This window comes from Apium graveolens, chromosome 10 (genome assembly GCF_009905375.1).
Source record: "Apium graveolens cultivar Ventura chromosome 10, ASM990537v1, whole genome shotgun sequence".
Taxonomy (NCBI): domain Eukaryota; kingdom Viridiplantae; phylum Streptophyta; class Magnoliopsida; order Apiales; family Apiaceae; genus Apium; species Apium graveolens.
In genome coordinates this window covers 34,696,625-34,713,693 of record NC_133656.1, presented here as the reverse complement: position 1 = coordinate 34,713,693, position 17,069 = coordinate 34,696,625, and the positions used below count along the sequence as shown (strand labels likewise).

At 35.3% G+C, this 17,069-nt stretch overlaps 1 protein-coding gene across 2 annotated transcripts; it reads right to left on the bottom strand.

Annotated features, from left to right (window-relative positions):
* Positions 1–662: 662 nt before the first annotated feature.
* Positions 663–13,654, bottom strand: LOC141692568 (uncharacterized). 2 transcript variants are annotated; one of them, XM_074497448.1, is made up of 15 exons: positions 10,646–13,654; positions 10,438–10,566; positions 10,149–10,340; positions 10,004–10,056; positions 9,556–9,880; positions 9,280–9,406; positions 9,028–9,144; positions 8,085–8,195; positions 5,231–5,418; positions 4,924–5,139; positions 4,348–4,623; positions 4,088–4,235; positions 3,870–4,003; positions 1,135–1,221; positions 663–1,049 (listed from the first exon to the last, which is right to left on the bottom strand). In XM_074497448.1, exons 1-15 carry the CDS (start codon positions 13,289–13,291, stop codon positions 963–965), a joined length of 4,836 nt encoding a protein of 1,611 aa, XP_074353549.1. In that variant the 5' UTR covers positions 13,292–13,654; the 3' UTR covers positions 663–962. The 2 variants fall into 2 exon arrangements, with proteins under 2 accessions (XP_074353549.1, XP_074353550.1); XM_074497449.1 differs by having other exon boundaries at positions 9,556–9,877.
* Between the last annotated feature and the right edge of the window lie 3,415 nt (positions 13,655–17,069).

Below are 17,069 nucleotides of genomic sequence, written 5' to 3'. Positions count from 1 at the left end.
GTTTCTTCAACAGTCTATGACCGTTTGTTAGCTTTCTCAATTTTCAACTAATAACAACAATACGAGTTAGTTTCCGTTTTATTCTGATTGTAAATTCTCACCAACTGGGAAAATAAAGTAATTACTTCTTTAATACTAACTCGGCAATGTCCAGCCCAGAATGCAACCAAATCCTGGTCCAGCATGAATTTCTTACAATTATTCCCACAAGTTATAATATGCACAACTTCTTTTGTGCACATATTAGCATAGGCGTATGAGCTTATTAACTGTATCTGAAGATGCCCGAGATAATACAATCAAGGAAAAAGAACCAAGTGGATGGAACAAATTACTTTCATTTTGCTTCCCATCTCATACACAAGTCCTCTTATTGAAGAAAACAACAGAACAAAAGGGTGATATCAGTTGTAAATTCTACCACATCCTATCCAGTCATTTTTTATCAACACTAACATCTAGTATACCCTGGATCTGTTGTATTCTATTGGTAGAGAAGCACCAGTTACAAGGAAATATTCCCAAGTATTCATGATCAGGCAACAATCTTACTAAATCTGCACCCCCAAACAATTTTTTTATGTAACCCATGATAATGGGAAAACTTCCATCGACAAGAAACTTTTCGATTTCTAAAACCATCAACATGATCTACCCTCATGTGCGGCTCTAACAATCTAAAATTTTCCATTTCTTAAAAAAAAATGTTCTTTGCTAAACAGACCATACTCCTACAAAATTTCTTGCTGCTAACAATATCTCTTGCTATAAAATCCCGATCAAGGATTGTATATCAACTTCTATAATTCTGGATTTAAATGCTGCAAGTCTCTCTAACAACTTGCGGAAACTCATGCATGCAATGTCTTTGTTCTTCATGCTATTCGATGACTGTATGACAAGCCAAATGTACCTCAAAATCTTCAATGCACCAAACATAAAATCACAACTTCTATACGAAATTAATTTACAGCTTCGAAGAAGAGAACCTGAGGTTGCAAATGCCCTTTTTCACACATTATAATAACATCATCCCAACCACCAATTAACTACAAAAAGAAAAAAAAAATATTGTAACAAACATAAGCAGAATATTATGTCCAAAAAAATGGTCACCAAAATGTAAGCATTTACCTTAACGGTCTTATCATCATACATAATCCACCGTTCATGATCATGACTGTAAGCAAAACAATGATAATGTTGCCCATAATAACAAACCTAACAATGAAAGAAGATGAAAACAGTATCAAGAGTTATGAACATTCACGTCTCATGTATCAACACATCAAATCTGAAATTTGTTCAAGCTATTTTGCTTCATCATGACCGACTTCAGAACAGCAATCAACTAGTAACATGTTCCAGAACATTAATTTGTTTCAAAGAGAAGACATCATTAATTTAATACACCAAGTTTACATAACGTCAAAACAAACTGAACAAAAAGTAAAACGACGAATGTTAACATACTGAGCTTCTGTATATAAAACCTCATTTAAGACTAGCTATTTCGAAATTTTATCGTGCAGATATGCATGAGAAATAGAAGGTATACAATTAAGAACAAAATTACCCAGGGGGGAATGTTATTTCTTATATAAACATATAGATATCCGAAAGGCTAGAGCAACAGAGTGCTGAAATATTAAAAACCAAAAACACATACAAGAAAAAAGAAAAAATACAAGAACTATTTTTTATTTTTTAAATCCATCTTAGAGGAGTAACATAAGCATACTCTGAGTGAATGTAATATATTTGAATAACATAGATATATGCTGAATGTAATATATTTGAATAACATATATATTTTTGTTCAATAATATTGCAGAATTTCTGGGTGCACGAGGTGTAGAAGTTGAGAAACCAGATTTTTTCAAGAAGCGCAGGGAGGCAGATTTTGCATAAATCAAAACTTGTGCTACCCGAATTCTCAGATTTAGTCGCCATACCCATGCCCACAGCACATGACATGGGAGTGGGTATGAGATCCAAGTCAGATCCTATATACTGAAGACGTACACTTTATCTTGCAGCAATCAACTTCAAAAATGATATACAGGGCTCGAGGCAATTTGTGTATTAAGAGTAGATTTACAGATGACTTGTTTCTATATTATTCTTGTGATTTTATGCTATAAATTTAGCACATATAGTCAGGTGTATACATTTTATCGGCGGAAGACTCTATTTCTTGCATTGTAAAATGATTTAAGAATATATATATATATATATATATATAATCTCATTTATGTTACGTTATATGCCAAATCCCTGCATATGTGTCAAATATTGGATCTAAATCCAAGAGTCCGTAATTATATAATATAATTAAGTCAGTTAAGTAGCAATTTTTCTCATACATCGGATCCAGATCCCAGAATCTTTCATTTTAGTATATAATTACTCTCATATTAAAGGATCACCAAATCAAACTTCTACATTATATACTAAAAGGTACTCTCTGCTCTTAAAATTAGACGCATGGGATTCTCTCAACTAAACTATACACATATATATATATATATATATCTCTTTAAAATTTATTGCTTCTTTGGCACACTAAAATTAGTCACTAGAATAAATCTATCATCCACTAACCTATTGTATGGTAAATTACTCGCTTATCTCTCACCCCACTAATTCCCTTCCTCATTTCTCAGTTTTGTAACTTTTTCCAACAATGTTTGAGAAATTATTTATTAAATCTACCTTCTCCGTATATACTTCCACTAAAACAAAGAACAAGTTATGCCAATCTCTCCTTCAAATTGGAGACAAAATATTCTATGCACACATTAATTTCTCCTTATAAATTTTTGCTTAGGTACTAACATTAATGTCAATGGAACCAATCCATCTTGCACTAACTTATTTTATAATAAATTATACTCTTCATCCTGGTAATTCTCTCTCTTCCTCATTTTACAATTTTATAACTTTTTTAACATTATTTGAAAAACTATTTATCAAATTATTTATATTTTCATACTTCATTTGAAATTGAAACTGTATACTGATTAAAAATCTAACTTGATTCGTCTAGATAAAATAATGTATTAGTATTTATATGTCTAAATTAATTATACTGAATTAAATTAATATTTTAATACTTAATAACATAACTGTAACTAAAAAGAATTAAATAAAATCATTTCAACATTAAATTTAACAATCTATTTCAATAAATATTTATATTATCTTTATTAAATTTAAATAATAATTTAAAATAAATGAATATAACACATCCGGACATCTGCCCAGGAGCTAATCTAGTTTGGGTAATAGAAAGAAAAGCACCTTCTTGGGATCAGACATACGACCTTTTATTTGACATACCACGTCATTACCAGCATGCCTTGCTGGCTACGAATCCTATTTCACGAAATTACTTTCCTATCTTCTACTCAAAAACAGGACAACTAATTATGTAAATACCTGATGCGTGTCTTTGCATAACGCATCCAATGGGTACTTGGGATACTACTGCTAAATCAGTATTTCAGACATCTTTTTAAAAAAAAATCAGGCATTACGGGACTCCACCCTTTATTAATACCACATGACTTTTAAAAACTAAACAGATATGAAATTATGATGTCAATTCAATCCCAAACAACTGTTTTAGAAATATTATTTTTACCAAACAATTACTATTTCCTTTTTAGCTTCTAAAGTAGATTTATTACTTTTCTCGGCAGTGCTTTTCAGGCAATATTCTTTCCCAGTCAACCCGCAGCTTTTAAGTTTAAAGTTTAAACAGTAATAGCAAAAGGAGCCGAACTCTCAACATGTGTACTGTAACGTATATTACAGAACAAAAAACCTCTGATTTCGGAAAGAAAAATTCTTAACAAAAATTATACCACTGAAATCAAGCGATGTCTGTTCTCTGGATCAAGACCACGGTAAAGAAGACCAATATCAATATCAGTAGCTAATGCTGCCAATGTTGATCTTATGTCATCAACACTCTCGCATGTAGTCTGCCACCCTAAAACTGAAAAACGATAAACAAGAACTATTATAGATTTTGTATTTTACTTTCACTGCTCTAAATATCTCTCAGAAAGAATGCAATCACCTGTTGTGAAAACATGAGGCTGAGTTGAGAGAATGTGATGCTTATAGTTCATCTTTCCACAGCCTCCAACCTCCGGATCACACATGAACCGGTCATTCCTCTCAACTTGCTTTATAAGCTCATCAAAGGAGCTCTCGGGACACATAACCTGAATCATAAAGAGTATAGGTAAAAGACAAAAGTACAACCATATTCACCATAATAAACATTTATAATGAGTTGTGAAAGTTGTTTGCTGATCAGTTTTGGAAAGGGCGCACCTTCATTGTACGGAGCGCATTGGCATTTATATTATGGAAGAAAGATGTATACTTCATTTCTCTCGACTTCAAACCACAGTTGTAGCAATCCATTCTTTCGAAAATATTCATACCAAAAAGAGAATGTGCAAGACAAGCATGATTTACACAGTCCCAAAAGCCCTTGCCATTGCTCTCAAGCGATTCAGTATCAGAAACACCTAACCCAAAAGTGAACGAACGATGAAGGCAATCAAATATTACTCCTAGTACTTCTGAAGCATCATTCATCTGTGCCTGTCAAATACCACCAAAATATATATATAACTAATGCGTTATCAACAATAACAATATTATCAGAATACTACATGACTGAGGGATTCCATACTCTAGCAAATGAGACCAGGTAACTTTGACATGCATCAACCAAAAAAACAGAGTACATGTGCACATGCTTAGGAAATAAAATCCATGTCCACCTTTCATTACATGACCATGCCATTCAGTACTCTAACTATCAAACGAAAACTTTCAAAACCCATAAACACATTTAAATACATGCATATTGGAACCAGTTTAAAGGTTTTAGAGATGTACCTCCTGAAAGAAGTTACTTTCAGGATACAGGTTGCTTAGAGCAATTCTCAGAGAAGTAGGAGCAACTGCTTCTCTCTGCAGGTCTGTAGATCCCATGCTCAAAGCATTGAAAATGTCACATAAAGCACATATAACACAAGGATCACCAACATGAACATGCCCTGTTATTGATCTTCTCAGGAAGTCTTCTCGGAAACGTCTAATATGCCATAAAGACTGAAAGTCCCAAAAAAATACATCAGGAATTTAAATAAAAACAAAAATAATTTTTTCTATTAAAAAAGCAAGAATGGAACAGTAAACCAACCTGAATGATAACATTGAGAAAACAATTATATTCACCAACTTCGTTCTTTAGCCCTCTGCCAAAAGCACCAATTCCATTTACATTTTCAATACAAATTTCACTAGGTACAACTCCGACACCATCCGTTCCTGAATAGTTCACCTGCTGCAGCCTAAGACTTGGAGAATTCTTCTTCCCGTATAATGCGTCTGAAATTCATATTCAAGAATTGTGCACATAAGTTCAATGACACGTTATGGATACACTGACACAAAATCCTAACTCTGTTGCTGGGCGGGGGGGATTGCGCAAGGGTGTATATATAACCACGGCTACACAAGGCAAAGCTCAAATAACTGATCAAGTATATAATATAGACATTGATACAATTCAAATGTTTTCACTTGCCAAAATCTAGCTATCAAAGTCCAAAATCTATATCAAATATGCCAATTTTGGAGCATCCAACAGGTACATGGTGTTATCCATACTAGTTAGAGATTTAATGCTCATCAGTTGCAAACTATAAATGGTTGTGGGAGGCACAAATCCAGTTGATGGCGAATAAACATTTCTTGCAATGCGCCAAGTCATCAAAATTCATGAGAATTAAAGGTAATACACAGGAATTGACTACAGTTTATGTTCCCCTTAATTATCTATAACTTTTCGAGTAAAATGCAATGTGTGTAAAGGTACCTGTATTGGCTCCTAATGCAGAGTGTGTACCTTAACTTTCCAACTGGGTGCAATGTGTATACCTGTAGTTTAGGAATGTAAAGTGTGTACTTCAATTTTCTAATTTCTTATAGTATCATTGTTAATTTATGATCAAGGACATTAACTAAACTCGCGTTCTCATTTATAGATTTATAGCAATAATTAAATACATACATCAAAATATAAGAGTAAATTGCAATTTAATGGACTGTAAATTACTATTTTTGCAATTTGTTGGCTGATAATCAAAATCCTACACTTAAATGGCTCAAAATATTTTTTTCCTAATTAAATGACTTCCATCAAGTCAATTGCACGATGTTAGTTGTATAGGGATACTTATGTCAAAATACCATTGTAATAGCTATATCATCCTTAAACAACATATATATGCATATAGCCACATATATGATACATTTATATGTACGACATCTGTCTCTATATTTTTTCAATCTACAATAAATTATGTTAACGAATATTGCTTGTGTGGTGAATGGTGATGCAAATCATTTTTCCCTTATTAGTACGACAAAAGTATATAGTATTGTTTATCAGGAAGTTTATCAAGTAGTCTTATTTATAATAGTTCTTCATTTTCATGATTGAAAAATGCACATTTTAGCCAATAGCCCTTAAGAACCTTTCCGTTCAGCATCGAATACCATGACTACATTCTACTATTCCTCTGACCAATCATCTTTTAAAGTTGCAACCATGTTCACTTCTATACACATGATGCTTCTGAACTCTCAATAATAAACGAAGATATACAATATACATTAACTTTGATCCAGTCTCGCCACTTACTTGCAACTGACTTAAAATGTTCAAAGGCAGATTTCGCATATTCTTCTTTGAGATATTATAACGATAATGATAATAATTTGATTTAAATTGTACATATAAAATACGTGTTTATATATTATTAGCTGCTAATTTAATAATGATAAAATTAAAAAAAAATGTTAACACAAATTAAAGATAATTTGGCTTTTTATGATTTTGGTTCTTGAACTGTATATGGATATAATTAATATAATTTATTGTTATACATATTTATGAAATTTTATTAACAGTAATTACAAATTACCAATAATACTGCAACACCTTTGAAAGTTAAGGTGCACACTTTGCACCTTAGACTATAGTTCCACGCTTTATACTCAAACAGAAAGTTAAGATACACCCTTTGCATTATATAACTATGATTACACAATTTGCATTAAGAGCAAACATGTCACGCTATATAAACTATGGGTACACACTTTGCACTAGGAGCAAATTACAGATCCACATACTGCATTTTATTCTGATTCTTTAAGGACTATTATACAGGTAATTCTCACTTTCAAGGTTTATCGCCTAGTCGGTCTCAGTCATGTCTAGTTCGTACAGATGAACACTTGAGGATGTGTGTGCGTACTTGTTACTGAGGCAAGTTGAATATATGACTTCTCTCCTACTTACATTGTGCCAAGCAGAGGCGCTAATGAACTGAGCTTGTTGGAAAACAAGCTCAAGCTAAATTAGGTGCGCTAGGCTACAATTTGAAATCGAGCTCGAGCTCAAACAAATATAAAAAGTCTAAACTGAAGCTCGAGCCAAGCTTACACTTTCTTGACTAAGATCGACTAGACACATAAATCTCAATATTAAGTAGTACATAAAACTTAAGAATTCATATTTTTCATGACACATTAGATAAACAGAATAAATCCATTACAGTCTATTGTATTACCCTATCAAAGAAACTTAAATACAAACAATACTTGAATTCATTATCCACTACATTATTTACTTACAAGTTGGATTTGACAGCAATTTACAAGTTTTGTTTGCTATTTTGGAAAAACAACTATAATGTTGGCATTGGACTCGGTTTAGTTTTAAATTTGAGTTCAATACAAAGTCTCTGCCCGACTCAGAAAAAAAATAAATCGCGAGTGGCCAAAGATAGGCTAGCTTACAAACCTATGCCCAAGAGACAGTTATTCAAGATTCACCAAAAAATAATATTTGGGAACTTGATATAAAGAAAAACTGTGATTATACCAGAAATATTATATGTCATCCTTAATTTCTTTACTTCTAATGTATATATGGCTTTTCCAGTGTTTAAAGTGAAATGAAAAATGAGAGAATGGAAGCACTTTACCAAGGCTTTGGCGCATAGCTCTTTGAAGGTCGGCCTGAAACCTTTCTTCCTCATCCTCCTCCGAACGTAACTGTCTCAGTGTCTTTGTTCTATCTACCAAATAAGCATCATCTACATCACAAGTAAACCAACTATCGCATCAGATATGACAGATACATAGAATGAGTATATTTACATTTTTATAAACGCACATACACACGTGTGGATTAATAATTAACCCTGTTCTAGGTTCTAGTCATGCCTCCAGGAAATAATCACGAGCAGAAAATTGTATTTATATGTCAGAATTTTTTTTTCTTCGAAAATTTACTGTAGAATACTAGAAATGAAGACTGGGAGAGAATTTTAAATATATGAAGATGACCATTGACTAACTTTATTGTTCTTCAAGTTTATTATTCTTTTGTGTGGGAGCAGGAGCAATAGCGAAGTGTGATGCAGAACAAGGTTTGCAAATATAAAGTAGGATACTTTCCAAAAAAAGCGATATACTTGGCAACAATTGTGCGATTCCATGAACGAGCCAAGTAAGCAAGATTAACCAATTCAATCAACAATTCAATATCATAGCCCATAGGATGTATTATTTTATTAATAATACAAGGGAAAATTTAACTGAATTAGTCAGAACAAGTAAAGATAATGCGGAGAATAGTACTAATTGAAGCATTTTATGCAGGCTATGTAGCTATACGCACAAACCAAAAACAACCCCTCCCCCAGCTTTCAGTTAACCTAATTATTTGCAGACAAGTACTTTCAGACTTGTCCACAGAAGTAGCAACAATGAAAGTATCAATTTCAAATGGTCTGATGACTACATACTCAATTAAAGATACATGCAAAGAGACCGCGAGAAACACTGTATAAACAACAAAAAACCAAACGGCTTGGAAAGACAAACCGAGCGAAATGCATGACATTCAGATACGAAACATCATACCTATGCCCTCGTCATTTAAACTAAGTTTTCCAGCTTTACCAATCTCCTCAGATGGCAGAGGTTGGTAGTCTCTGTCAACTACTTTGTTGGAGTTTTTCTGGTGTTTACCTCTCCTTCCTGTCCGTCGATCAAAAACGACAGAACCATTGTCTCCAATCACTCCGTTTGATAAGCCAGTGCAAAAGAAAAATTGAAAACAAATACATTTTTTTCCCAGCTAGTATGAAAAGTTTTAAAAATTTGATAACTAACTTGGTTTAATTTTATCATCAATGTGATTGCTGTGGGTGATACCAATCCTCTGGGATTCTTCACCACCACTCTTTTTAGGCCCATTTCCTATATTGTTCCCAGATCCATTGCACTGATTGACGTGTTCCTGAATACAAGTTTTCTCGTTATATATGAGTTAATATTGGTATGCCATTATCGGGAGATTCTAGTTGTAACAATGAACTCTAGTGCTATTGGATCATGCTTTTATGAAACAGGACCAGCACATAATGCAGCAGAATGAAAAACACTCACCTGCTGAAAATTATCCATTGCTTCAGGAACATGCTTATCATTATCCTTGTTTCTGAAATGATCATCTGGACGATCAACTGCTGCATTTATCTCTAAAGTCGTCATGGCAGATCTTTTATGTTGCTCAGCAAGGAGTTTTTCTTTAGCCTCACATTCTATTCTCCGTTGATATTCTAAAGTTTCTTCGAGCTTTCTTTCCTCTGCTTCAATTTCTAGGTTCCGACGTTGAAGTTCATCTTCCTCATTAGTCAAGTCAACACCACTTCCAGCGACAATAGGTTCAATATCAAAATAGTCCTCATCATACTCAAATGCCACGGAGCTGCTGCCAGACAGAATTCGACAACGTACAAAATGAATTAAATAATGACCATATATAAGGAAAGTATTAAATCATTAAAGAGAGATCTTTGAAGTGAACTAGAGCTTTGTGGTCAGGAGTGCACACATGGATTGAGCAGTCACTTGAGGATGCACATGCAGTTCATTGTTAGTAATAGCCTACAAATTACAAAATGCTTAAATTATTAGACTATGTCACAAGTAAATAGCAGAAATTAAAACATAACAGAACCAGATAATAAGTTTCTTACTTTAACATCCTTTGTTTTTCTCAAGTCTTTATTCTTCTTCTTCTCCTTGGACTTCTCATGTGCATGTCTTGAACTATCATTTCCTTTGACAATGCGCTTCTTAGAATCTAAAGCAAGTTCAGCTAAAAATGCTTCTCTAGCAGCATCAGATTTCTCTGTGGCATACTTTTCTGCTAGATCCTCCAAGTGTGCCTGAATACAGTGATATATCGCAAGAATACAGAAAAAATTGAAATATAAATTTGGGATGAAGGAGGAACATCATTAAATGACAAAAGTAATGACAAACCCGGATAAATGATTTCAGGAGAGGTAATAATATCGATCGATAATCATGAGCAGATGTAGGTTCAAGCTTGGCTTCTAGATGCTGCATCTCTGTGACACATCGCAGAAGCCGGGCATCAAGTTTGTTGAGCTGCAAAACTGAGAAAGTGAGATAACGAAAAATAGTGCACATAAATCTTTGGTAAAAGAACCAATATGCTGACACTAACCTCAATAGATAAATGCTCTTTCTGTCTTTGAATCGCAACCTCGATACAGGAGTCTGCTTGATGCAGAAAGTTTTTGGATCTCCAGTTATCTTCTTCCCCGGATTCCAGGTCAGGTAGATTAGTACCCATGCCAACATACGTTTCTTCAAATCCAAATTGATTGACATTAAAAGATTCGGCTTCTTTAAATACATTAGATATTGCATCCAACTCAAACCTATTACCCTTAGACATATCATCATTATCACTTATAATGAGATCTTCTTGCCGCTTCCTAAGCACGAACTCATACCTTTGAGGAACATAATCACTTAAAAAATCCCTTCTCTTACCTTCTTCAATACATATATCCTCTATGGTCTGCAATGCATCGTCGTAACTTAAATGCTCAAGTTTTCTCTCACACAAACTTTGTAGGTGTTGAAAATCCTTCTCAAGATTTTGAAGTATCTCTATCCCTTGATTTGCTTTCTGTTCTTTCACCTGTGTCCACTGAGTCAAATGATCCCCACTTGTGGAACCTGTATATATCCATGACAAGAAGGAATCAGCATCAAAAGGAACTTCATTCTCATAAGCAACACTTGTAGAAACACTTGAAGTTGCATCATCCGTAACAGCATCAAGAGATATGTCTGAGAAGACCTTGTGAGGCATAAAATGCTCGTCCAGTAACAGAAATGAGTTTAGCTCGTCAAAAACTAACTTCTGTGTGATATCAGCTTGTATAATACTGCTTGAATCATCCAGGGAACTGTTTTTCTCAGGATACCGACCTAGACCGCAAGAATTAGATAACTCTTGCAAGAACTTGTATACTTTCTTCAGCTCCTGAGCTTTTAAAAAGCAAATGCATAGTGGTGTTTGGTCCACACTATAGATAATTAGCTGAGAACCAGAGTCAAGACTCTGCAATTCGCCAATGGCAAACTGTATCATCTTACTCAGATGACTTTCAGCAAGACACTTATGCTTAATAAGCAACTGTAATACAGAACTGATTTTCTCAAGGAGCTTGGCACACTCAACATCATCAGATAATGGCCAGCTACCCAGGAAAGAAATTGGCATACAAGCTGTAGTTTTATTGCATTCCTTCCGGATACTGTTCGAAATACTATCACGACCTCCAGTCTCGAATCCATTATTCATTTCCTTGTCTTGTGCGAATGAATCCCGTACACTATCAGTGAAACAGTCTTTACCTTCATCTATAACATTCCCCTGGTAAGAATCATAAACAGAACTGGGAGCTGCAGAATTTGACTGTTTCTCAATTATTTCAACTGCAGCCCCAACGTCCAATGGTTTCCATGGACAACTGAGAAACATGTTCACCCACTCCTCGTTGACACTTCGAGGAAAAACTGACTTTATCTCAGAAGACAGCTCACCTACATGCTCCTGCACGACATGGTTCAAATGGGACTCTGAGTCGCTAAATTTCTTGCTGCAACTGCAACAAACCCAAAACTTCCATCTTTTTCTAGCTTCAGCAAATGATATAGCTTCTAAAAGGACTTCTGAAGCCCGTGCATCCTTCAACAAACTACAATGTTCCTTGATATCTGACGTACTTATCTTGAGTAAGTCCATCTTCATCTCCAAAGTCATGGAATTCCAGTAAGACTGAACAAAGTCCTTCCTCTCGGAAAAGGAAGAACTTTTCTTCCCATTCCCACCTTTCTTTCGTTCCCCTGTTCTCTGACCAGGGCCTGAAGATTGATCTAAACCCTTCTTGTTACTATCATCTTGGATTTGTGGTGAATCGGACTTCTGCTGCAAAAGCCTAGCGGCAGCAACACGTACTTCAATCTCTTTTCTCCGCTCCTCAGGCGTCTTAGTTGCCTTCTTAATCTCATTAGGTCTCCGAGCTTGACCCAACCCTACCTCCATTGGATCGTCCACAGCTCTCCTTATTGGAATGAACCGAAACTTCTCCTCCCCATTCCCCAAGGTTTTCATCCACGTAGAAATCGACCCAAAATTCGATTTCTGAATCAACGCCCGTAACTCATTTTGCACATTACTAATTCTCACATCTGCTGTCGATACCTTCAACTGACTCTCCTCCTGCAAACTCTCCTTGGCTGGATCAACTGGATTCTCAATCGCCAATGCACGCTCACACTCCCTTATTACCTCCTCATACTCCGTTGCATCACTTGCGGCCTCATACAACAAATTCGCATAAAAATGCGCAAACTCAACTGACTCCGGGCACAATTCCACTGCTTTCTTAGCCGACTCAATCGCACTCCTCATAAGTTTCTTTTTCTTACTCAAATCATCAATTATCAACGCAACCTTCACAAACACCGTCCCTTGAACCCGACAAACCAAACCTGAACTAACCGAACTAGCACTCTTACCACACAACTCCTTCATTACTCTAACCGCTTTTGTATGGTTCCCTCGTCTTAACGTATTCAAAGCTTTCTCACATTCTAACTTAATTGCACCGTAATCCACTAATTCAGCTAAATCCTCATTTTTAATTACCAAACTCGATTCGAATTTAGTAATCTCGAGTTCATTAAACTTCGAAGACAATAGATTAACATTTCGTTGTTCGATATCGAGTGAGCTAGGGTTTGCTTCAAGTTGTTTGGAGCGAGGAGCGACACTGCGCTTCTTATGCCCCATCACTTGCTACTAAAACAATCTCATACAATATTTAACACACACACAAATCGTATATACACAATTATGTGTGAGAGAGAGATAGGGAGAGAGAGTGGAGAGAGAGAGAGAGTGGGAGAGAGAGGGAGAGAGGGAGATACAGGAAGAGAGAGAGAGAGAGAGAGGACTTACTTTGTGAATAAGGAATTGAATGATATAAATGTGTGTATATAAAGTTAAAATCTTGGAGGAGAGAGATTGCGAAGTGATTGAGGTCGGAGAGGATCGATCGGCGATGATATATAGACAGTGGTGTACTCTTTTCTCTATCGGGGTGTGTGTGTATAGTTGTATGTTTGTATATATTTGGGTGCGTGCGAGTGAGGGAAGTTGGGAAGTTGGGAAGTTGCTTGCTTTTGTTATTTTTCAAAGTTACTATATAGTAAATTTTTTTAGGCACTCAAATCAACCGCTCGGGTTTGGATTAGCTATTATAAAATTCAAATTCAAATCCGTCAGATTTCGAATCGGATCGGGTAATTTTCGGATATCCAGCATTCCGAATAATGTAATCAAATTTAATATTATTTATATATACAAATATTAGGAGCAATTTATGATATCAAGCAGAAATACTAGAAATTCATATCAGAAATTACATCGACGGATGTTGATAATCAACGGATAATGATATCGACGGATGATGATGTCAACGGATGATGAAATCAGTATTTGTCTCATCAGTTGATCTTCGATAAGGAAAAGGAAACAGGAACTCAAGGCGGTGAAGCACTTTATCTCAAAAGCAATTGTATAGGTTTACATTTTGTTGATAGAATATGATTCCTTATACATTGTGTAGTTGTGCTCTATATAAAGCACATATTAGGTTCATACTATAAGTATTGCGACATTGTTATATCTTCGCATAACTTAGCAGCTCTCAAAAATATTTGTTCATCATTTCGGGAGAGTACATTTGTAATAAGTTTCTATCAGTTAATATAAAAACTGTTGATTCTGTTGAAACTTTGAAACTTTGTCGAATTGATTGTATTAATTGTATTCACCCCCCCCCTCTACAGTTGATTAAGGGCCTAACAATTGGTATCGGAGCTTATTGTTAACGTACAAACAGTTTAAGATCTGAAAATCAATCAACCATGTCAGACAAAGAAGAAGAAACACAGAATTCAAAGCCACAACCCCAAGCCACATCACAGATAAGCAGCAACATGAGTAGGTATGAAGCAATCAAGGTGCCTATCCTGAAGATACATGAATATCCAATCTGAAAAGTCAGGATGGTCATGTGCTTGGAAGCCACAGATCCTGAATATCTGAACAGAATCTATGATGGTCCTCATAGACCAGTGAAGGTAGTTTTTTTGCTTGCAGGAGAACCAGAAAAGATGATAAACAAAGATAGGAAGGACTACTCTCCTGAAGATATCTCATCTATCATGAAGGATGTTAAGGTCAGATACATCTTGCACAACAGTCTTGATAGTGTTATGTCCAATAGAATCATTGGATGTAAGACAGCAAAAGAGATATGGGATGCTTTAGAAGTAAAGTGTCAAGGTACAACTGCTATCAAGAAGAATATGAGGATAGTACTTACTCAAGATTATGAGCACTTTGACTCAAGGGACAATGAGTCCTTAACTGAGATCTATGACAGATTTCAGAAGTTGCTGAATGACTTATCCCATGTCAACAAAAAATATGATTTGGAGGACTCAAACCTGAAGTTCCTACTTACTCTCCCTGAAAATTGGGACTTTTAAGTCACATCAATAAGGGATAACTATCAACTTGATAACACACCTCTTGATGAGATCTATGGATTTCTGAAAACTCATGAACTAGAGATGGAGCAAAGAAGCAAGAGGAAAGGATCAAAAGTTAGACCAGTTGCACTCAAGGTTAAAGAGAAGCTAATGGAGAAAGCTAGAAGGAAAAGCTACTCCAAAGGGAAAGCCATTATCGTAAAGTCAGATACTGAATCATCAAATTCTGATGATGACTCAAATACTGATACTGAATCAGATACTGACAGTGATCATAACAACAATGAAGATATGGATCAAATGGCTGCCCTACTGGTTAAAAACTTCAAGAAGATGGTATTCAAGAACTTCAGGAAAGGGAGAAGATCTTCCAGAAAAGGTTCCAGTTCCTCAAACTCTGATAAGAGGAACAACAAGAGAAATACTGATGGGAAGGAATCAAGATCTGGAAAACTTGACAAGTCAAAAGAGAGATGTTACAACTGTGATGGAATTGGACACTTTGCAGCTGACTGCAGAAAACCCAGAGCTGATAAGAAATAAGCCTTGATCTCAAGAAAGAGAAACTGAGATGATTCATCATATTCAGATGATGGAGTCAATTATGTTCTCATGGAAAAAGCTGATGATGAGGATAATGATAAGTGGCATTTTATACCACTTAGAACGTCTTATAATGGCTTGAATTGATGTCTTGAAATCAGGTATTTTGTGTATTTGATGCATTTTTCTAGTATTTTTGCATTTCAGGGTATAACTTGCGTATGTAGGAAGAATTCATCAGAAATAAGTCTAGGGAAGTGCTTGGCATTGGTTGTGGAAAGTTGGGGGAAGAACGCAGCAAAATCACGAGCAGAATTCAGAATTTTCCAGAAGGTGCTTGGGCGCCCGCTCAGGATGCTGGGCGGCCGCTTGGGAGCTTGGGCGCCCGCTCAGGAATTTTGGGCGGCCGCTCAGGGACGAGAATTTTAATACTGAATTTTATAATCCTTATTCTGATGAACTTCTGAGACGGCTAGTTTTTGTGGGCTTCTATATAAGTATTTCTCAGAGACGTTTCACAAAAGTGTGGTATCAAGCAAAGAGTAAGGAGAGAAGGAAGAAGACCATTTTAGCATATCACAACGAAGAAGAGGAAGCATACATTTTCTTGTGATTCTTTTATTTGTTGTATCAGTGGATGCTAGTTTTTTTTACTTTGAACCTTATTACTCTTGTGACGTACTCTGGTTTTAATAAGTATTTTTATTAGTTTATATTGTGTGTTATTATCATGTTTTCATATGAACCCATAGTGACGATGAGTTCCGTCATGGGTTAATCGTGATCATGGGGTCATAACGGATTTACTATGGATTTCTTTAGTTAGTTGTTTAATACCTTAGTGTGTAATGATTTTATGATATATAGCATAGGTTGCGCTTATTCGTCTTATGTGCGTCGCGAATATATAAGATAGTCTGTTAATCTCCTATGAAGCGACGGTGGATCTGGAGGTTTAGAACTTGCCATGCTAGCATAGGTTCATGTATGTGTATGCATGATTAGTGGGTAACTCTAACCGTTTTACTTGCCCTGTGTAATTATAAAGAATAACTTGTGCTTAAATCGTTATGTTGTCAAATTCTGTAGACATATAGGGTCTTAACATAATTGATGTCTATTCAACTTCTATCTTAATTGTGGATGTTTGGTAGAATGGTATTAGTAAAACGAAAGTTGGCTTTTATCAGCTTCGTGTTGTTCGATTAATATCATCACCGTTTCATGCTAAGGGTAATAACGATAACTATTGAAGTAAGTAGTAATGAAGTTATGATCTCATGTGTGTTTAATATTGTTAATTCAAGTGTCAATTAAGTGTTTAATTCTCGTAGTTAAATGTAGTTAATAATTAGTTAATCAAATTTAAGTGTTATTGTCTTGACATTGAGAAGTAATCATACATTGGTGAGTAAGTGTTAATTGAACATAATTAGTCTGAGTCTCTGTGGGAACGAACTAGAATT

Coding starts and splice junctions, on each gene's coding strand:
- LOC141692568 (XM_074497448.1), bottom strand. CDS start 13,291: ATGGGGCATAAGAAGCGCAGTGTCGCTCCTCGCTCCAAACAACTTGAA. Junction 10,567..10,645: donor AAGAGCATTTATCTATTGAG/GTTAGTGTCAGC, acceptor TCAGTTTTGCAG/CTCAACAAACTTGATGCCCG. Junction 9,881..10,003: donor CAAGTGACTGCTCAATCCAT/GTGTGCACTCCT, acceptor TCTGTCTGGCAG/CAGCTCCGTGGCATTTGAGT.